At 50.0% G+C, this 21,414-nt stretch overlaps 1 protein-coding gene and 1 pseudogene across 3 annotated transcripts; both read right to left on the bottom strand.

Annotated features, from left to right (window-relative positions):
• Window positions 1-1,258: 1,258 nt before the first annotated feature.
• Klk1b7-ps (kallikrein 1-related peptidase b7, pseudogene) lies at window positions 1,259-2,174 on the bottom strand (annotated as a pseudogene). Its single transcript, NR_033120.1, has 3 exons — window positions 2,075-2,174; window positions 1,836-1,978; window positions 1,259-1,463 (listed from the first exon to the last, which is right to left on the bottom strand). The product of NR_033120.1 is annotated as a kallikrein 1-related peptidase b7, pseudogene (transcript).
• A 4,976-nt stretch (window positions 2,175-7,150) lies between these two features.
• On the bottom strand, window positions 7,151-17,781 carry Klk15 (kallikrein related-peptidase 15). Of its 2 annotated transcripts, none has more exons than NM_174865.2 (6): window positions 15,465-15,511; window positions 13,376-13,443; window positions 9,631-9,781; window positions 8,562-8,845; window positions 8,305-8,441; window positions 7,151-7,748 (listed from the first exon to the last, which is right to left on the bottom strand). In NM_174865.2, exons 2-6 carry the CDS (start codon window positions 13,413-13,415, stop codon window positions 7,596-7,598), a joined length of 765 nt encoding a protein of 254 aa, NP_777354.1. In that variant the 5' UTR covers window positions 13,416-13,443; window positions 15,465-15,511; the 3' UTR covers window positions 7,151-7,595. The 2 variants fall into 2 exon arrangements, with proteins under 2 accessions (NP_777354.1, XP_006541016.1); XM_006540953.2 differs by lacking the exon at window positions 15,465-15,511 and adding an exon at window positions 17,728-17,781 and having other exon boundaries at window positions 7,334-7,748.
• Window positions 17,782-21,414: the final 3,633 nt, after the last annotated feature.

Below are 21,414 nucleotides of genomic sequence, written 5' to 3'. Positions count from 1 at the left end.
GCTGTGCCCAAGGCCACAGGTATCCTACCAGCTGGCCTTCTACTTGTGCTGATGCACCAGGTCTTGAGACTTTGTGCTGGTAAGGGCAGGACCTTGGATGGAAGGTCGGTGCCTGGGCAGGTCAGGGTGGAGCTCAGAAAAGGGGGTCAGTCTCCAGGGCCAAATTGGGCCTTGGGTTGGGTCTCTGTGTTGAGTACCACCGGGATCCCTTGCCACAGGAACTTTGTTCTTCCTCAACCAAGTGTGAATGTAGAGCTACAGTTTGCCTTCCATGGAGCAGAGGCTCAGCTACTTCCATTGGGCCTTGAGACACCACTCATTGCAGTTGCAGCAGCAGACCATTTTGGACAGGAATTTGGAGCCTGCCCAGAAGCTGTCTGCTATAAACAGCTTTGTGAACTACCATGGGGCTCCTCAAGAGAGGGATGCCTCAACCTCTCAGGACACTGACGAATCCCCGCTGCCAGATGCCTCCACCTCTGTCCCTCTAGCTCAGTTTCCATCAGACCTCTCTTGAGGTCCCATACTTTTCCTGAGAGCAGGTAGCACCCTTGGGACACAGGTGGCAAGCTCCGCTCCACGCGCTAGGACCTACTTCTTGCTGCCTGAGTCTTCCCAGGGACCCTTCTCTGAAAGTCCTCTAATACTTTCAGCTGTGGCTGTGTCCTTCTTAGCAGACAGTGGTTTGAGGTCCTGAGCAGCAGCATCAGTGTGGCCCTTTTCCCAAGATGAGTGATGCTCCTCCATGTTCCATAGCTACTCTTCATCCTTTGGTCCAGCCATATCAGAGACATCCTCTCCTGGGGCTCCAGGTGGACACTCTGCAGCCTGGGCTTGGGGCTAGGCCCTGCTGTTCTGTGGACAGACTCTTCCCCAGGGAGTCAAGTCTTAACTAACATAACACCCCTGACCAAGTCAATAAAACTAAGTCAGAAGTCTAAATCCTCAGTGTCTGGCTGTTTATCATCTCTTCTGCTTCCAGTGTAGGGTCAGGCCTAGCTACAGTTGACCTTTCTGATGTCTCTAACCTTTTCTTTTGTGATCTGAACATTTTTCTTGATAGTGAAGACTCATGTGGCATCCCTAGCTTGGTCTGTGCTTTTGTTTGTATTTGTGTCAACCCCATTCCTTTAGCCAACCGTACACGTACTCCTGTTTCTTGCTGATCTACTTTAGAAGTCCTGACCTTAATTGAGTGAACCTTGATTTGGTCCTGCACTTCAGAAGCCTAGAGAATATCAGAATTTGAACTCATTTTACTGTGTGGTGTGTTTTATTTAGAACAGGGGACAATGGACACTCAGGGTTTTTGTTTTTGTTTTTGTTTTTTTTGCCATAGTGTCTTTTATCCAGGAGGTGAACTTAATAAGTTTGGTGTAGATGCGTTCTCTGCATTGGTTAAATCGCCACGATGTGATACCATGGAGAACACCATCACAGATCAGTGGGCCTCCTGAGTCTCCCTGAAAGGAGAGGGACAGCAGTAAGTCAGGACCTGGCAGTTGAGTTTTACTTGACAACCTGGAACTGACTCCCAGGGGAGGAATACAGGGACTCTAAGAGGCAGCTCTGTTCAATGGGTGAGGGAATCCAGCTCTTGGGGGCCCAGATCTTAAGAGGATATTAGGTTGTGGTGAGGGATGCACAGGACAGTCTTCTAAGACAAGTCAAAGACAAGAGATAGTACCAGCTACAGGACCCTCCCCTCCCAGGGTGCATCCATTCCATAGGGGAGGATGAGAAGCACCAGGCTAATTAGGGTTTTGAAGTGGGAACCAAGAACCTCAGTTCCCTCTTTCAGACCATCACCTCACTGCAAGGAGAGCCTAGCTCACCTTGCAAGTGTTTTTTTTTTTTTTTTTCCATCCATCTCTCCTGCATACAGCATGACATCTGTCACCTTCACTCTCGGTTTTGGCACACTCCTCATTAGGCAGGAGCTTGAGGTTCACACACTGGAGATCTTTTGCATTTTGGACTGTGGATCAGGAAGCAAGAGGGTGGTGAGCAGGGGCCAGCTACATCCTCTCTGCCCATCCTCCACACCCAGCTGTGTTGCTTGCATCAGACTCACACTGGTAGGGTGCCATGGTGCTCCAGCCTGAGGTAAAGCATGTGCTCCCCAGCTTGGGCTCCTCAGTGGGCAGGCCGATGGGCTTCACAGCATCTGTGATGTCAGCTGGCTTGCTGAGGCGGAACAGGATCAGGTCATTGCTGAAGTCATAATCATGATGTTGGATGTGCTTTGTCACAAAGCTCATGTTGAAATCAGGGTGAGGCTTGGCAAGCCATGCATTGCTGACACGCTGGTACTGAACATTTCCTTCTTTGTTGAATAGTTTGGTTTTGCCCAGCCAAACCTCATACTGGCTGGGGGGGGGGGGGTGCAGGGAAGTAGATGGAGCAAGTGAGAGGAGGCAACCAGGGAGAAGGGGCAGAGTCAGGGACAGAAACATACACAGAAAGACACACACATACACACACATATAGAAATAGACAGAAACACAAAAAGAGACAAAAAGGCACACACATACATGCAGAAAGAGACAGAGAGGGTGAGAGTTGGCACAGATAGGGAGGTATTCTGCTGTGGGACATTTAAACAGGGCTGGGATGAGGTGACATGGCTAGGGGATCCGGGAAGGGACACATATATGTCTGTTCCTGTATAGGGAGATCTATGCTGTTGGGATAGAAAGAACTCTTAAATCAGGAATGGGGTATATTGTCAGGCCACTTTATAGTTTTGGGCTAAGGGATGGCAGGGAAATAGAGAGGGGAGCATTTCAGTTCATTTTTAGTCCAATGAGAATGAAATCCTTTTATTTGGAATTCAGTGTCTCCAAGGCTTGAGAAGAAATCAGGGCCTTGGCTGGGTTTTGGGAATTCTGGAAAGGGTGAGGTCTCAGGAAACTAAATTTGTATAAATGAATCCAGGAAAGGGAGCTTGGGGTAGATTTGGGGTTTCTTGGATTGGGCATGAAGTGGCAGCTGGGATGAAGAGATTGAGGAATTTCCAGGTAAAAGGAGCAGGGTCAAGGCTAGGGCATGGGCTCCTGTTAGGGCCTGTGGTGGAGATGACATCTAAGAATTGTGGGGCTCCCTAAGAATGGGGTTTGAGATGGGACAAGCAGTGAGAGAAGGAAATTCTGGGGGTCTGTGACAGACAGGATCTGCTTCCTGTGGAGGTGGGCAAATGGTCTAGGTATTGGAGAGGCTCAGGGTTCTCTTGGAGGCAGCCTCTGGACAGGAGTGGAAACATAGATCAAGTCAGGCCACTGTGAGGCAAAGAGGAGGACCCAGCTGATGCAAGGTACTAGGGTAAGGCATTAGGGTCTTTGGGGTGTCCTGCACATAGTGAGGACTAGAGCTGTGCAGTGGGGATCTGGCAAGATGGGACAGGAGCTGATGAAGGGTAGAAACACTGAGGAGACTGGGGCTCAGGCCAGGAGGCATCAGAGGGAAGAGGGGGCCAACGCAGAGCATTTGGAAACAGAGGAAATCTTGGCAAGCCATGCATAGCTGCACTTCTCTGTAACCTCAGTACACAGCAGGCTGAGGCAGAGGGATTGCCATGGACTGAAGACAAGCCTCGGCTACATCATGAGACACTAAGAACGTATTCCCAAGAGCTGGGCAGGAGATGGCTTGGTTGCTACAGGATTGGCCGTGTAAGCATTAGGACCTGAACTGAACCTTCCAGAACACAGGGAAAAAGTCAGGTGTGATGCTGAGTGATGGTAACCCCAGAGCTGGGGAGGTGGCAGCAGGAGGATTCCCCTGAGGCTTGCTGCACAGTCATCTTAGCCTAACAGGAACTCCATACAGTGAGAGACCCATCCTGAGGTGGCAAGTGATTGATGAAGATACTTGATGTCCATGTCTGGTGTCTACCACCTGACTCCTTCTCCAAAACCCAGACTAAACTAAAATCCCAGAAAGAAGGAACATGGGCATTTTCCCCACACCATAAGTGGGTGGGCCCATCTGACCTCACAATCCAATTTGAGAAGTGAAATTTTGGTAGAAAATGAGCATCTTGGGAAGATGGGGGACCAGTTGTCAGGATGTGGAGAACACAGCTGAAGGCTGGCAGCTGCTGGACAGCCTAAGGCTCTAATGTGGGATTTAAGCAAGCCTCTGCCTCAGGGGTTGGGCTATGAGGCTCTAGGAAAAACAATGAACTCAAGAGACATCCGAGGTACTAAGGTTGGTAAGAGGTTGGGTTCCTTAGAAAGACTGGAGAAGGCCAGAGATGGTCAGGTGTCTAAGAAACAGGAGAAAATTCTGGAAAGTGGGAGTGGACAGGGGCCTGTCCTGGGAACAAGGAATGTGAGGGACCTGGCACTGTGCAGGGCAGAGAAGGAGGAGCAGGTACTCATGATGTAGCTGGGGTGAGGGGAGAGGGGAAAGGGATGGCCAGGGCCAAAGGCAGTAGGAGAGTCAGGGCTGTGACTCCTCCCATTCCCTCATCTCACCAATCCCTCCTAGGGACAGGGCAAGGAACAGGATCAGGAACCTCATGGTAACAGGTGTCCAGGAGCAGCAGGCAGTGAGCTTGGAGCTGTAGAGGCTCCTCGGGGAGCCTTTAAAAACCCTCATTCTCCCCCACAGCCCCACCCCTGCCGTGTTGGCAGCCAAATGCTGGCCAAAGCCCTGCCCTTCCTGACAGAGTTGGACTCCCTTCTCTCACCCTCATGGCTGTGGGAGGGGAGGGCCCCATTGCACCTGCTCTCCTGTAGGCCCTAGGTCACCTTGGATACCTTCCCAGGTCTGAGATTGGGTGGGGCAGGTCCTGTTGCTCCTGGAGCTGTTCATGTTATGGTGACCTAAGGCAGATGGCAAGGTCAGGGGCGATGGTGAAGGGGTATGAAAAGAAGGTGGAGCCAGTGATCCCCAACCCACTGCTCTAAGGAAGGTCATATACCTCTAGTCCAAGGTTACCCTAGAAACCAGCAGTTAGCACAAGTTCTTTGCACCATTGATATCCAAGATGGCTGCAAGCTTCCTGCAGATACACATCCTATTTTGGAGAATGCCAAAATGCTTCCTTTTTGGACTTGGAACTCTGGATCACTGATTTTATTGTTCCTGTGAGAAGTTTTAGAGCTAGGTGTAGTGGTGCACACCTTTAATACCAGCACTTTGAAGCCAGAGCCAGGTGGATCTGTGTGATTTTAGGCTCTAGTATTCTGTGATGTAGACCAACCCAGTCTACATAGTGACTTTCAAGACAGCCAGGGTAATATATAGAGCTGTCTCAAAACAAACCAATAAAATAAAATAAAATAAAATAAAATAAAATAAAATAAAATAAAATAAATAGAAGTTATGGTGCACATTACCATGGCCTGATCACTCTTTTATTCAAAGCATGAAAATTCAGTTTATTCCAGTGGAGTGTCACCCACCCTGAACAGTGTTGGGTTCACAATGACCGTTCTCGTCTTTGTTTCTTAGATAAGGATATTCAAGTTCATATCCTTCAAAGTCCCAAAGATCTGAACTAAGTGCCTTCCCTGGGCAGGATTGTCACCTCAGAACCTTCGTGGTGGTGCAAATGTGGTACCTCAGCACTTGGGAAGGGGACTCATGAGGATCTGGAGCTCAAGATCAGCTCAGCTACATAGCAAATTCTGAGTCAGTCTACATGAGACCTTGTCTTCCAAAAGAAGCTTGTGTTGGGGTTGTGGGACGGGGATGTAGGCTGACTGATATACTCATTGTAGAGAATGCTCGAGGTCCTGGCCTAGAGCCACGGTGCTGTGTATAACCAGGTAAGGTGGTGCATGCCTGTAAAGCCAGCATGTGTGATGTGTGTAAAGGCAGCAGGATCAGAAGTTCAAAGTCATCCTTCACTAACAGGAGAGATAAATAAATAAATAAATAAATAAATATTACATGGCTGGCGAGATGGCTCAGGCAAGGTGTTTGCTACCAAGCTGGACAACTTTTAAATTCCATCTTCATTGGTAGAAGGAAGCCAACTCTCAAAATATGTCCTTTGACCACCACACCCCCACAGAAACACACACTAAAGACCTGTAATAAAAAACAGTATTATCAGAAATTGCCATGATAATCCTTCACTCAATCTAATCTGTTGATTTCAATGATCCAAATCAAGGGTTTCAACATTCAGTGACCCTAAGAATCACATTTTGGGATCTCTGAAGACAGTCAGAAACTGGACTCCTATATCCTTGGTGGTAAAGCTGCAGGCTTCAAACCTGAGCCCTGGGTACAACCAGCAAGGCAGTTCACTGCGTCTAAACCTGTATTGTACGTTACCAATGCAGCCGAGGCAGAGTGTTTGCCTTATTGCCTTAGCCGCCAGGAAGCCTAGAACTAATGGTGGATCTTGGAAATCTAGTATTGGGTCCTCTTCCTGAGATGTACAGCTCATGAGCGTGGACAAAGTGCCAGACACAGTTCTGATCAGCTAAGATGCACAACTCATTTAATCTTCATAGACACCCTAGTAGACAAGTATTATGGTGACCTATTTCACAGATGGAAAAGCCAAGGATGAGTGAGGTCACGCCCCTGATCCGGCATTTGACATCTAATTCAAATGAGCAAAGGCATACATGAAGCTGTGTATTCTCGCCCAGGGAAGGGGACACTGGGTGACATGCAACAGTAGACTTTATATCCTAGCCCTCCACCCATTTCCTGTCATACAATGTGGGGGTTGGTCTAGTGCTGCTTATACGCAATGCTAAATTCTGTACCCCAAGATCTGGTTGTTCCAAGACTAGTAGATACCAACTTTTGTTGTGTGAACCTTGCCCCTCCCCCCAAGTTATCCATGATTGATTAATAAAGATGTCCACAGCCTGTAAGCAGAAGAAACAGGCAAGGCTGGAAGTTCCTGGGCTAGGGGTCTCAGAGAAGACTATGAGAAGAGAAGAAGGACACGGGAAAAGGAAGAAGTTGCCATGGGATAGATGGACTGTGAGAGCATGGCCACAAGGGACGCCCCTTGGAGTAGGAGCAGCCCAGGTGAAACATGGCGAGTCATATCTCAGGGTTATTGACAGGGAAGTAGACAAAATAGAACAGAGGGCTGGTATCTGCTGCCCAGCTGCTTTAAGGCTTATTGTAAATATAAAGGTTTTATTTGGGAACTAAATGATCTAAAATGGTGTTGAAACCCCCAAATTTTATTTACCACAACAATACCTAAAGAAAGAAAGTCACACCCTTACAGAGAAAGTTGGATCAACACTATGGATCAACACTATTTTCTTTTCTTTTTCTTTTTTTAAAGAGAAGGTTTCACTGTGTAGCCCTGGCTATCCTGGAACACATTTTGTAGTACAAGCTGGCCTCAAAGTCAGAGATCTACCTGCCTCTGATTCCTGAGTGCTGGGATCAAAGACCCTCCGCAGCCACCACTGCCACCCTACCAAAACTGTTTTCTTCTAAACAGGTGACATCAGGAGGGAAGAGGCCCTGGCTAACAGCAAATATTGATATGCAGAGGGTCTCGGCTCTGTCTCAGGCAGGAATGGTGCTGCTGGCCAGCTACGGGGGATTCTTGGTCAGAGTCCCAGGTGGTCCATGAGGGTCGTAGGTGGTGGGCCAATGAGTCAGTACCTTCTCACATTTTCCCAGATCCACTCCAAGTAGCTGCAGACTTTTGTGTAGACGCCAGGCTTGGTGGTAGTATCACAGGGGACATCGCCCCAGGAGACAATGCCCTGCAGGGCACCCCCACAGACCAAGGGTCCTCCGGAGTCACCCTGTGGGTGCAGGGAGGGGTTTTCCTCAATATTTCATTCCATGTAGTGAGAGGATGCACACCTGCTCCTCCTGCCTTAACCTCCCAAGGGCTGGGGCAACAGGTGTGCACTGCCATGCCGGTTTTCTGTGGTGCTGGAGATGGAACCCAGGTAACTGTACCAACTGAGTTATAATCCAACCCATTGTCACCCCTATTCTAACTAACCACTACTCTTCATCTCAATGAAACCCCAAGCTAATCCCAGTCCAGGAAACGCCAACATTAACTCAAAACAATCTAAGCCTCCTCTGATTCAACACAACCCAAGAGAACTCACTCCCCTGTGTTCAGTACCCAGCCCCACTCAGTTCAAGTCAGATACCCTCCATGATATCTAGAATCACACTTGAGTTCCCACCCTGACTTCCCTCAATGGTGAACTATAAGCTGTAAACTAAATGAACTCCTTTCTCCCCATGTTGTTTTGGTCGGAGTATTTTATCACAGCAACAGTAAACCAAGCTAGGATACACCCCATTCCCTCCTTTTACCACAAATACCCTCTCTTTTCTAACCTCACAGGAGTCCGTGCCACCGCCTTCGACGCCGGCACACACCATGGTGGGCAACACTCGACCCGGGTAGTCCTTGTTGCAAGATGCTTCAGAGATAATGCTGATGTTGGCACAATGCAACGTATCAGGGAGTCTCACTGAGGAGGACAGATGGCTTTGAGTATATTTAATTCCTTTGGTTCTTGTTCCCTCCATTCAAGAACCCCTGGGGACAACATTGCTGGAATTTCTATCTCCAGTTCCATCCTTCCACTCACCGTGTGACTTCTGGCTCCCTGTGGCTCCAGGGTTGTTGTCTGATAACAGACCCCAGCCTGACACCACGCAGTCCTCACCGATAAGAGGGCAACGTCTGGGCAGCGCCACAGGACGCACGTAGGCTGTCAGCCGGGCAGGTTTGAAAAGTCGCAACAGCATAATGTCATGGCGGTGGGTGCGAGCCTCGTAGCCCGGATGTGGAATGATGCGAGAGACGGAGCGCAGTTGCTCTGGACCATCGAACTTGCGGAGATTGTGCTCACCCAGGCGCACTCTCATGAAGCTGTGTGATCGAGTAGGAGGAGACAAAGTGGTCAGAGAAGATAACCTGGGATCTTCGGAGAACTTTCTCCTTTTCTCAAGTCCTTGAAGCCAGTGGTTCCAACCGTGACCTCTCCAGAGCCCAGGAGTTTCACGGGGTGTGATGGTTCATGCCTTTAACCCCAACACTTGGGAGGCAGAGGCAGGGGGATTTCTCTAAGTTGTGGACCAGCTTGGTCTACACGGTGAGTTCTAGAGCAAACTGGGTTGCACAGTCAAAACAAACAAAAAACAAACTAACAAACTAAAAAGAAAGAAGAAAAGAAGGAAAGAGAGAAAGAAAGAATGAAGGAAAGAAAGAGAGGAAGAAAGAAAGAAAGAAAGAAAGAAAGAAGGAAAGAAAGAGATGGAGAGAGAGGGGGGGGATAAGAAAGGAAGTAGCTCAGGAGTCCCATACAAGGTACACACATGGAACTTAGCCTCTAGATCTGGCCTCTTTCCTTCCTTCAGAATAGAAAATCCTCACCACCTAGATCCCTCCTCTATCAGGGGCCCCAAAGATGGGTCATTTGCTGTCTTCTTCTCCTTTAGGAGCCTACAGAGGCAGAATCCACCCCCCTTCCCACCCAGGCCTTTACTTCCAGCCTACCCATCCTTCAGAAACCAAGAACTTGGGTTAACTTCCCCCACCAAAGTCCCACAGTCTATGCACCCCAAACCTAGAAGTTTCCAGTTGCAGCCACACCCCACACGACCTCCCCATCCCCTTTCAGGATCCCATCCCACCCCCCACCCCTTCCTTTATACCGGGTTTGGCAGTGGGCGGCAGTCAACACCCAGCGTGGTGAGATGAGGAAAGCGCCACAATTAAACCGGCCACGTTCGAAGAGGGCTACTTGCCAGGGCTGTGAATGGGGCACACACTCCTCGCCTTCTAGCACCTTGTCGCCATCCTGCGCTGTGGGGAGACACAGGTAGATCTCTCCTGAGGCCTGGGTTTTCAGGATTCCTGCCCTCTCCTCAGCCTATCATCACAGGCTTAACCCAGATCCCCCTCCTTTTGTTCATTAAGATATCCCTGCTCAGGGTTGGGGATGGCTCCTGGGTAAGGTGCTTGCTGCCAGCAAGAGTTCGGATTGCTCTTGGGTTAAGAGCTTAGCTTGCTTTTGCTGTGGGCCTGATTAGAGTTCCCAGCATCAACTTGAAACGCTAACTCCAGGGAATGGATTTGACACTTTCTTTTGGCCTTCAGGAACACCTACAAACACACATTCGCACGCACCGGTGCGCCCCCCCCCCCCACGCATGCATGCGCTCCTGTGCACACACACAATTAAAAAGGAATAAATATTTAAAACAAAGAAAAATAAGAAGTGTCAGAGGAAGACACCGATGCTATCGCCTGGTTTCCACCCACACGGCACAAGTGAGTCTCTCTCTCTCTCTCTCTCTCTCTCTCTCTCTCTCTCGCGCACACACACACACACACACACACACACACACACACTCCCATTTGTCTTGAAGTTTGTATTCTGGTTTTGACAATTGTTGCCTGTACTTGCCGCAGGAGGCCTTGACGCCTGGGTTTGCATGTGCGCATGCGCGTTTGCATGTGCACATATGCGCATGGAAGTCAGAGGACAATCTCCAGTGCCATGAGCACCTCGAGTACTGAGACTAGATTACTCTCACTGAACCAGGGCTCACTGACTGTGCTAGGCTGGCGGGCCAGTGAGCCTCAGGAACTCACTGTGTCTGCCCCCGCCATCCGGTGCTTCATTACGTATGGCTTATGACATATTCTGGGGATTAAACTCAGATCCGCAAACCTGTACAGTAACCTGCTCACTGACTGAACTGCCTCCCCAGCCAGACTTGGGACTCTTGATGCTTGTTTTTCTCAATTGTAAAAGATGGGGAGGGCCATGAAAATAAGAAGGGGTCCACGGGTGTCTGTGTGTGTGGTGAATTGTGCCTGGCACATTGTAACTACTGTGACATTATGAATTGATTTTTTTCATTCAGTATTTTGAGGCAAAGTCTCACTGGGTTGCACAGCTTGGCTTAAAACTTGTAGTGTAACCGGGGTGGTCTGAACGGTATTCAGTCTCCCAGGTTCTGGGATTACATTTGTTACTTTAAACAAAGGGCACCTATTTATTTATGGGGGTGTCCGTGTGGATGTTCAGGTTGGTGATGGCAGGTGTGATTAAAGTATGACAGACATCTGCGCAGATCTAGTTACAACAGCCAACATCAAACCGCAATTTAAAGGCTGGGGACATGACTCATTTGGTAAAGTCCTTGCCTTGCCAGCATGAGGCCACATTTTCAGTCCCAAGCACCCCAGTAAAAAGTCAGGCATGGTGGCGCACGCTTATAGCTTCATAAGCTCCAGTGCCTGCAGTCAATCAGATCCCTGGAGCTCTCTGGCCAGACAGCCTGGCCTAACCAGTGAGCACTGGGCTACTGACGAACTCTGTCAAAAAAACTAAGGTGGGCCTGGAGAGATGGCTCTCTGGTTAAGAGCAGGAGCTGCTGCTATTGCAGAGGATTCAGTACCCACATGGTGGCTCGTGACTATCTGTAATTCCAGTTCCAGGGAATCTGATGACCTCTTCTTACCTCCGAGGGCATCAGGCACACACACAAAGTGCATACACATGAATGCAGACAAAATACTCCTACACATAAAATAATAAAATAAAACAAGGCAGAGAGTGCCTGGCATGCATGTGCACATACTGGGTATATATACATGTGCATACAATGAAAAAAATGTGTTTCACCCACAAGCCATTTTATAGAACTCAGGGACCCAGATACTTATCCAGAGGGTGAATACTCAGATATGGACAGTTCTCCACCAGCTCAGATCCTATCAGATACAAAGCTGAGATTTCAAGATCAAAGACACCAAGCTGGAGAGCACAGAATGGGAAGACAGGGCCACTAATGTCTAAGGATACTCTTTGAAGTTCACAAGGTGTGGAGGGGGATCTTGCTTATGTCTCTGGACAGCAAGCACACACAGACACACAGACACACACAGACATACACGAGAGAGAGAGAGAGAGAGAGAGAGAGAGAGAGAGAGAGAGAGAGAGAGAATATAACATAATCAGGACATTTGAGGCCATAATTTCTTTTACTGAGCAATGTGCTTGCCCCACTCCTCCAAGGTCAAGATCATGACAGATACCTACTCCTGGGCTGGACTGTTACAACCAAGCCAACTGTCTACACTCTGCCTTCTGCCCTCCAAGGTCAGGAATAGGGCCAAAGGGCCTGGGAGGCTGTGAGAACGTAGATGTGGCAGTCAAGGTGCTTAACAGAGGAAGGGTGAGGTCACCCTGTGGAGGAGGGCAGTGGCTGAACAGGTGGGCATCCAGCTGCACCCGGCTAGTCCCAGCTGGAGGAGGGTGGAGGCTCTGGCTGGGTGCAGCAGGCAGCTGAAGCACAGCCCAGGGAGAGCCCAGGGGGAGGCTTGCCCTCCCTGGGCAGAGGTCATGTGGGCAACAGGAGGATCGTTAATGGACACCCCTCCAATTTTCTCCAGGGCAGAAAGCATAAGGTTACAGTGAAAATTTCCACAAGAGGTTTGGTAGAGGTTGGTCTGGACTTGGCCTGTCACCCAGGGTGACCTTGGTTTAGTGGCCATCCCTGAGTCCAACCCGCTCCCCCATAAACGAAGGCAGTAGTGGTTGTCCTTCCACTGTATGGGTCCCGAACTCCATTATTCAGGCCTGACAGCAAGTACCATCTGTATCATCTCAAAAGTTATGACCTTGTTTTGGGAGACAGGTTTTCTCACTAAACATAGAGCTTGTAGATTGACTGGTCTGGATAGCCAGCAAGCCCCAGGGATTCCCCTGTCTCCACCTCCAAGCTCTGGGATTTTACAGGCATGCTGCCGGGCTTTTCAAGTGGGTACTGGGGATCTAAACGCAGACACTCACTTTATCCACTGGGCCATTTCCCCAAGCCCTCAGCCTCACGTGGTCGCTATGTGGAAATGCCGTGCACCTGCCTGGAGTGTCCAGATTGTCCCATTATGCTCACACACCTCCTAGAGCACCACGCTGGATTCTTAGGGAGGACACTTGCCTCCATCCTATGGCTGGGAAACCAGACTTGTAGTGTTGATGAACTGGCAGCCACGGTATTCAAACCTAGATTCTGGGCTCTTGGTGTCTCAACCATCCTGATTTCTTGTCCCATGTATCACCTATGTGATGTTATTGGGACTTCACCATGACTGTCCTGGGTATAAAGCACTTGAGGCTCAGGGAGGTCAAAGAGTTTCCCCAAGGTTACATGGCAAGAAAGATCATCCTTGGAACTCAGGTTCAAGGGCTCAGGTGGCCCAGAACTTCTGGTGACTCAGGATTGAGGATCAGAGACATTTAGCTGGTGGCTCAGGTAGAAATGGGCATAGGGTTATAAGGGGTCTGTGGGTGCAGTATGGGTTAGCAGGTCCTAAGGTGCAGATACTCTGGGGGAAGGAGCACCCTATTTGATCAGACCAGTACCTGACTTTGGTGCCCCTCACCTGCAGACACCAGCAAGACGAAAGCAAGGAGAAGCCACATTGCAGAAGAAGGTCCGGGTCTTAGAGATCTGAGGGTCGGGGATGACAAAAACTGGGGTAAGTCTAGATCCATCTGTCCCTGTCTCCCTTCTGTAGACAGAAGTGCATCTCTGGTGTGGGACACACTTTTCTTCTGTCTTTTGTGACAGTGTTTTCCTATATGTCCCAGGCTGGCCTCAAACTCAAGCTCCTCCAGCCTCAGCCTCCTGACTGTTGAGAGGACCAGAATGATGTTAGACTAAGAGGCCTGCCTTCCATCTCCTGTAGCCTCCACCTGTGTCCTCTCCTGCCTTCCATCTCCTGTAGCCTCCACCTGTGTCCTCTCCTGCCTTCCATCTCCTGTAGCCTCCACCTGTGTCCTCTCCTGCCTTCCATCTCCTGTAGCCTCCACCTGTGTCCTCTCCTGCCTTCCATCTCCTGTAGCCTCCACCTGTGTCCTCTCCTGCCTTCCGTCTCCTGTAGCCTCCACCTGTGTCCTCTCCTGCCTTCCATCTCCTGTAGCCTCCACCTGTGTCCTCTCCTGCCTTCCATCTCCTGTAGCCTCCACCTGTGTCCTCTCCTGCCTTCCATCTCCTGTAGCCTCCACCTGTGTCCTCTCCTGCTCCCTATCCCTGGAGGGGCCTCTGTTCCTTTTGGCATTGGCAGACCCCAGCATTATTCAATAGCCACCTGGGTCTCTCTCTCTCTCATCCCCGTGGCCCTGGGTCAGGACTCTATCCAGCCTCTCATGGGGACAGACTCCTGGGTCCCCTTTAGTCTAGCACTCCTGTACACAAAGCCCTAGAGAGCTTACCTCCCTCCTTCCCTTCCTTCTTTCTTTCCTCTCTCCTTCCTCTTGGGTACAGGGGTCAGGGTAGGGTGCTGACCTAAGCAGCTGGATAACTGCACTGAGCCATACCCCTCCTCCCTTATTTGATGGAGTCTAGAAATGCCCTCTACCACCAAGCTACATCCCCAGCCCTCTTTTTGCTATTCACTGTGAGACAGAATCTCACTAAGTTACCCAGGCTAGCCTTGAACTCTCCACCTTCATGCCTTAGTCTCTCAGGTGTCGGATGACAGGCTTTCACTACCACATCTGGCTTCTACAGCAGAGCTGAGGACTCCTTTCTCCTGCTCACAGCTTCCCATGGACCTCTAATAGTTCTTAAATAAAGTCCCATATGCTCAGCAGTACTTAGAAAGGCTGAAATGCCTCCTCCCCTTCCAGCCTGCCCAGCTGGGTCTCTGTGACCTTGCCCTAGGCGTAGCCAGTGCTGGAATTCGGCCTGCAGTTTTACACCCAGACATTGCTCAGCTTGTCCCTTGTCTTGACCTTCTCTGACCCCCTCCCTCCCCAGACTCTCTGTGGTATCTCCTAATCAGACTGAGAACTCCTAAGCAGACCCCACCGGACTGACCCTGGATTCCCAGGTGTTAGAGTTAAACACCCAGTGTTAGGGTCTGGTCCACGGAGAAACCTCAGGAAATTTGGGGGAGTGAATTCTAGTCCTTCTCATCTTGCTATTCTCTCTTCCACCTCAGTCTGAAAGACCTGGGAAGCCTTGGAAGAGCAAGACATGGCAATCCAGAGGCAATGTCATTAAGATTCCATGGCCCCTGTCCTGCCCCTGCATGGTAGCAGTGACCTGGCTGTTCACCACTCCTTATCCTCAAGGAGGATGGAGTCAGGTCAGACCCTCCTGTCCCCAGCTCTGGCCAGCTTGAAACCTGGCACTGGGGACACTTTAGGGAGGTTGTTCTGAACTGACTTGACCAGTGATAAGTGCTGGCCATGTTCTTGGCTCTGTAACAAGTGTTTTCAGGGATGTCCTCCTGGTTCACCCTATTCCCTCCCCCCGCCCCCCTCAGCCTAGGCTCTTTCTAGAAGCTTCGAGACATTTTCTTGGTTCAAATTCAACTTGAAGCAACAGGAAAAGGACACAGAAGACCCAAATCCCTTGACAACTGGTCATTCAGGGTAGTATTTGCCTCCTGGACACCAACACATCTGCAGGGTCCCCCTCTCCAATCTCACCCACTTTCCCAAGTTCTCTCTCAAAGATCTCACCCCCTCCGGGTCCTCCAGTGACATCGGGGCAGCTGGGATGCCGGAAGGGGAGCAGACACTGAAAGCCTGCTTTTATAAGCTCCTAGCCCAGCCTGGGTCTCGGGGTGGGGCTGGGTAGAGTGGAGAGAGAGGCAGTGGAGGGCCAGGTTTACAGGCTGGACGCCATGGTGACTGGTGGGATGGGAGACGAGGTTCCTATAATGAGCGTTTATTAGTCTGAAGCCGTTGTCTGAGTCTGCAAGGAGAAATTCCACCCAGGGGCAGTTCCCTCGGAGGGAGGGGACAGGAGGGCAAGAGCAGAAGCTGGGATGGCAGTGCAGTGCAGAGACAGAAATTCTGGGTAGCACTGGAAGCTGATTTTTAAGGTCATGCTTCTTGGACCCCAGAGAGACTTTTAGAGCTTTGGTCTTTTTGTTGTTTTGAGACAGGCTCTTGCGTAAGTGGTTCAGGCTAATCTGACTTTAGACTTGAGATCCTTCTGCCTCAGCCTCCCAAAGGCTGGGATGACAGGTGTGGGCCACCATACCATCTTGAATCTGGACTTATGTTAGCATATGGACTGGGAAGGTCTCGGATCTGGTTGTCATGACCTGAAGTCTAGAGTGTGAGTTTAAATCTTTCTGTTTTGTTTTGTCTTGTTTTCGAGACAGGGTTTCTCTGTGTAGCCCTGGCTACCCTAGAATTCACTCTGTAGACCAGGCTGGCCTCAGACTCAGAGATCTGCCTGCCTCTGCCTCCCAAGAGTGGGGATCAAAGGTGTGAACCACCACCGCCTGGTTAATTAATTTTAGATTTATTCATCAAAATATATTAAATTTTCACACACACGCACATGTGCATGCATAAGCCAGATATCAACTCTGGGTGTCTCCCAGAAATGACTTAGGGAGTTTTGAAAAATTTTTCTAATTTTTTATGTGTATGCTTACATGTGTGGGCTTGTGTGCAGGTGCTCCTGGAGGCAGAGGCATCGAATGCCGCAGGAACCAGAGTTACAGAAGTTTGGTTGTGCTGCTTGCTACCTGACATGGGTGTTGGGAACGAGACTTAGGTTCCCTGGAAGAGCAACCTGTATTCTTAATGCTGAGCCATCTCTCCAGCCCCTCTACCGTGTCTTTTGAGCAGAGTCTCTCAGTGAGACTTGGAGCTTCCTGATAGACCCAGGCTAACTGGTCACCCAGCTCCAGAGACCCACCTGTCCCCATCTTCCCAGTGCTGGATGACAAGCTCTCGTTGGTTTTCTGTGTAGGTCCTGAGTATTGAACTCAGGTCCTCAGGCTTGCATGCCAAGTACTTTGTTAACTGAACCATGTTGTGATAGAGAGTTTACTTTTGAAATCTGAGGTTCAATGCCTGAAGTAATCCACAGCCTGGGCTCAGAACTGTGAATAGCTTTTGAGATCTCAGGCTTGTATTTTGCATTTTTTTCCTTCTTCTGATGTCATTTCCATGTCTTCTTCTTCTTCCTCCCCCTCCTCCCTCCCCTCCCTCTTTCTCTCCTCCCCGCCTCTTGATTCCATCATAGCATCACAGAAAACAGATATGATGGTGCAAGTCTGCAATTCTAGCCCTTGAGGGAGTGAGGCAGGATGATCAGGAGTTCATAATATGCTTGCCTACACAAGTGAGTTTGAGGCTAGCTTGGGATACTGATTGCTTCAAATAACAACAGCAAAACAAAATAAAACAAAGCACACCCCCAAAAAACCCAAAACCCCAAAGAACAAATCCTGTATGATCCAGGCCCAGTATCACAAGCCTGTATACTGTAATGCCAGCACTTAGGAAGTAGGGACGGGAAGGAATGGAAGGTTTGGGGCCAGCCTGGGCTGTTCAGCCTGAGGAATGGTGAAATACTATCTTAACAGACAGACAAAAGAGTCTGGACTCAAGACAGCTTGGCTTCTGACTCTGGATCTCTGCAGTATTGGCTGTGCAGCATCTCAGCATGCACTGAACAACTAGGTTACGGGGTCTTAGTTTTTTGGATTCTGAGGTGGTCCTGAGATCTGGAACTTGGCCTCTAGGCTCTGTATTGGGACCAGGAGTCATCACAGAGATGACCCAAGGCTTCTGGTATTTGTGGCTGGCTCCTGGTGTCTCAGAACCCCCAGAGGGCCTTGAGCAATTGCCTAGAACCTCGATAATGAGAAGGTCCCTCGAGCAGGAGGGACTGAGCTGAGGTCACAAAGCCAAGCATGACACCAGTTACAAGCTCTGTCCCTCCCTAGGTCTGGGAAGCTGTTGACGTTCTGGGACAAACCTGAACAGCTGGCTCAATTCCCCCTGGAGATGCAGGACACACACATCTTTAGAACATTGACTTTCAGATTTTAGGATGTTTTGTCTGTGTCCACAGAAACCCGGGAACTCAAGGTGTAGAACTGTCTGGAATCACAGGTCTCCAGGCACTCTGGAGCTTCAGATCACCCAACCCCCACCCCCATTTCCGGTCTCCATCCTAGACCTACAGACACTGTGGACCCCCAAGGCTAAGCCGTTCTAGAAGTCTCTCAAGTCCACTTGTCTCCTTGCCACGTTCCGCGTTGCCTAGCTTCACGCTGAGATGAGCTTCAGCCGGGCCATTTTTCTGTGGGACTCAGGCTGCTGCCCGATGCTGTCTGTCCTCAGATTACTGTGTCCTCTTGTGTGATGGTTCCTGGGCTTCATCCTTTAATCCAGCAAAATTGAAGCTCAGATTGGGAGTGGCCAAAGCTATGCAGAAGGCCAAGGAGAGGGGGGTCTAGAGTTCCTCTCCCCAGCTTCCAGCCAGCTCCTCGGAACACCCTGTGGCCAGGGGAAGGGGGTGCTAACTGGGGTTATACTGAGGGCTCCGGGTGGGTCTGGGGAAGGAGCTGGAACTAAACTTTCCAGTATGACACATGTTACTGTGAGCCGCCCAGGCTCCAAGCCTCTAAGACACACAAAAGGACAACCTAGGATCTCTCACACCCTGCCAAGTACTGTCTGGGGTGTGGGCTTTGGGAGTATCTGTCCTGCCCCCTAGCGGTGACTTCATCTGCATGTCCTCCTGCCAGCCCCAGGCTGGTTGCAACTCTCCTCTTGGGTATCATGGCAGACCCAGAAGTCTTTGAGCCTCCACCAAGCCTGCGTGTGTTGTTCTTCCTCCTCCCCTGCTCCCCCTCTGCAGTCTCCCCTGCCTCCTCTTCCTCCTTTTCTCCTTTCCACCCCACCTCCTCCATCTCCCAGTTTTCTTTATATTTCTCCTTTCCTGCCTCCATCTTCCTCCTCTCTACCCTTCCCCTTGTCTTCCTCTGCCTGCTCCTCTTCTCCCCCTTCCATTTGCCCCCTCTTTCCTCCTCTTCTTGTTCTTTCTTTCCCTTTAACCTCTCGAGAAGTCTTTCCTCGATCAGCTCCCATGGCTCACGTATGTAAAGCTCAGGCCGCCCTTCAAACACTAACGTTTAGCCTTCGGCAGCCACCTGCTTCCTGGTTCTCCCTTCCCTGATGTCTCCAGGAGCCTGGCTCATTTCTCCCGCTGAAACTCTCTTCTAGCTTGCCCAGCATCTACCCTCTGTCCTCGCCGTTACTTAGTCTGGAGCCTGGAGTGAGCCTACTAACATATCAACCTGCTGGTTGTCAGGTTCTCCTGGTACCTCTCAGTTCGGGCCTGCTACAGGATCCTCAAAGCTGGGGTACCCTGCTCTTTCCCCAACTGTTATTCCCTAAACAATATCAGCCATTCTGGCTACCCATTTTGGCCCACTTGGCCTTTTGGTCTCTTGGCTTCTTGGCTCCTGGCTCCCCCCACGTGACCCGGCTCAGTCTGCCCTCTCTGGACCCTTGGGTTCTCCCTCGTGCCTACAATAAGCCTTCTCCTCACCACACCTCGGAACAGTCATGTCGTCCTTCTATTTCTGTTCTTCATTCACTAACCTCTTCCCTCTTGCGGTTCACCCACCCCAGCCGTTTCCTGCTCGCCTCTCCAGGTCCTCACATTTCTGCCCTCTCCTCTGGCTTCAGCTCACATTCTAATCTTTACTGCTCTGTCACCTCACCCTCCTCCCTGTCTTCTCACCTGCAGTCTGCCCACTCCGTCCACCACCACTTGGTCTCCACAGCGTCCCAGGCTCACAGCCCTTCTGTGATGTTTCTATCATTCTTGAACAAGGGCCCTGTCTTAGTCTGGAGGTGCAGGCTTTTGAGGTGTCTTTGCTTGAGACAGTGCTTGTGAGTCCTGGTGCTGGGGACAGCAGATGTCTGACGTGAAGGAACCTGACCTCCCAAGCCCCATCCTTCGCCTGTTCAGTCACAGATGCCTTCAGAGACTCAAATTGGATTCACAGAGCCTGGCCCAGACACCATTCTATTAACTTAGTTATTTTCTAGTATCAGCAGTGTGTGTGTTTGTGTGTGTGTGTGTGTGTGTGTGTGTGTGTGTGTGTACTGCAGGATATTTGCTCACATTATGAACTTGAACATTGTATTAGTTACTGAAAAGCCCTGTTTCTAGTTGTGGTGTGGCTCAGCCCTCTGGCTGGAATATAGACAAGTCCTTACTACAAACTTTTAATCCCAAACAATGAAGGTCAAGTTTGTTTGTAGAAGGAAGCATACATGTTTGAAAGGATGTTTAATTGCGTGGTAGACAAAGTGACAAATCAGATAAAGATCTGACAGAATAGGATATGTCCAACTCTCATGAGGAGAGAGGGAAGGAAAGCTACTTAAGAGAGTGGGGAGGGGGAGAAGGCCAGATTAAATCAGTTAGTGTGGAGAGGAATTTTGAGCCAGAAGAGCTGTGTTGAACCAGCCAATCAAAGCTCAAAAAGAACTAAGAAGGGTGAGCGTTTTCAGCAGGAAGTCTCACATAAAATCAGGCTAAGGGTTAAAAACCAGCTAACGGGATTCAGGCCCTGGCTCTGGAGCAAGGTGGGCTGAGTTTACATCCTGACCAGACACACGATGCTTCATGTCTTTGGACACATCACTTAGCCTTTCTGTGCTGTGTTTTCCTCATTTATGAGGGAGGGGCATAAGTCCTCTCTACAGCAGTGTTGGTGGCTGGGGTCCCCGCTGGCTGGGGGTCAGTGTTGAGCTACAGTATCTGGGCACAAAACTCATGGGAGTAGACGGAGTCAGTGGAAGAAGACATTTTATTTTGTTTTTTGATTCTTACTTTCTTTTTGTTTTTTCGCACAAGGTTTCTCTGTGTATCCCTGGCTGTCCTGGAACTCAGTCTGTAGACCAGGCTGGCCTCGAACTCAGAAATCTACCTGCCTCTACTTCTTCCCAAGTGCTGGGATTAAAGATGTGCACTGCCATCCCTGGCTGTTTCTTTTTAATCTGGTACGCATGACATCCTTTTCTGCATCCCTAAAGCTCCTCAACCACAACCCTGTTTACGGTTGAGGAACTTGAGGCATGGGAGAGGTGGGTGAGTGTGGAAGGTCCCAGTGGGAAACAGCACCACAGAGCAAAGAACAGGGTTTTCCCAAGTCCTCATTGCCCAGGGTGTTGTGCTGTGAAAAGTGGAAGGTCGGTTTTGTACTTAGAGGGACTAGCCACTAGGTGGCACCAGGGTGTGTCCACAGGAAGTCTTTTCCTCTATCTAATAGAAGAGGCAGCCTCCTTGAACCTTGTGTCTGAGGGACAAGAGCCAGGAATTGTCCTGTGTCTGAGAGAGGACGCTAAAGTCTGGGCCCGTGTTTCTCAGAAGGAGAGCTTGGGTCTAGGCCCCTGGGTCTCAGGGATGAGGGCGTGTGTGTGTGTGTGTGTGTGTGTGTGTGTGTGTGTGTGGACTTCTGGGTTTGAGGGAGAGGATCCAGGGCCTGGAGCTTTGGGTTTGAGTGATTGAGGGATGGGGTCTGGACTCCTTTGTCTAGAGGAGAGCTGGAGTCTGCACTCCAGGGATGCTGAAAGAGGGATAATCTTGGCCAAAAATATGAAGAGCATTTGAGGGTGTAGGTTGAGTACATGCGCCTGTCTC

This window comes from Mus musculus, chromosome 7 (genome assembly GCF_000001635.26).
Source record: "Mus musculus strain C57BL/6J chromosome 7, GRCm38.p6 C57BL/6J".
Classification (NCBI taxonomy): Eukaryota; Metazoa; Chordata; class Mammalia; order Rodentia; family Muridae; genus Mus; species Mus musculus.
The sequence above is the reverse complement of the archived record's forward strand: the minus strand, read 5'-3'. Positions and strand labels throughout refer to the sequence as shown.

Coding starts and splice junctions, on each gene's coding strand:
- Klk15 (XM_006540953.2), bottom strand. CDS start 13,415: ATGTGGCTTCTCCTTGCTTTCGTCTTGCTGGTGTCTGCAG. Junction 8,846..9,630: donor GCCGCCCACTGCCAAACCCG/GTATAAAGGAAG, acceptor TCGATCACACAG/CTTCATGAGAGTGCGCCTGG. Junction 8,442..8,561: donor AGGGAGCCAGAAGTCACACG/GTGAGTGGAAGG, acceptor TGTCCTCCTCAG/TGAGACTCCCTGATACGTTG.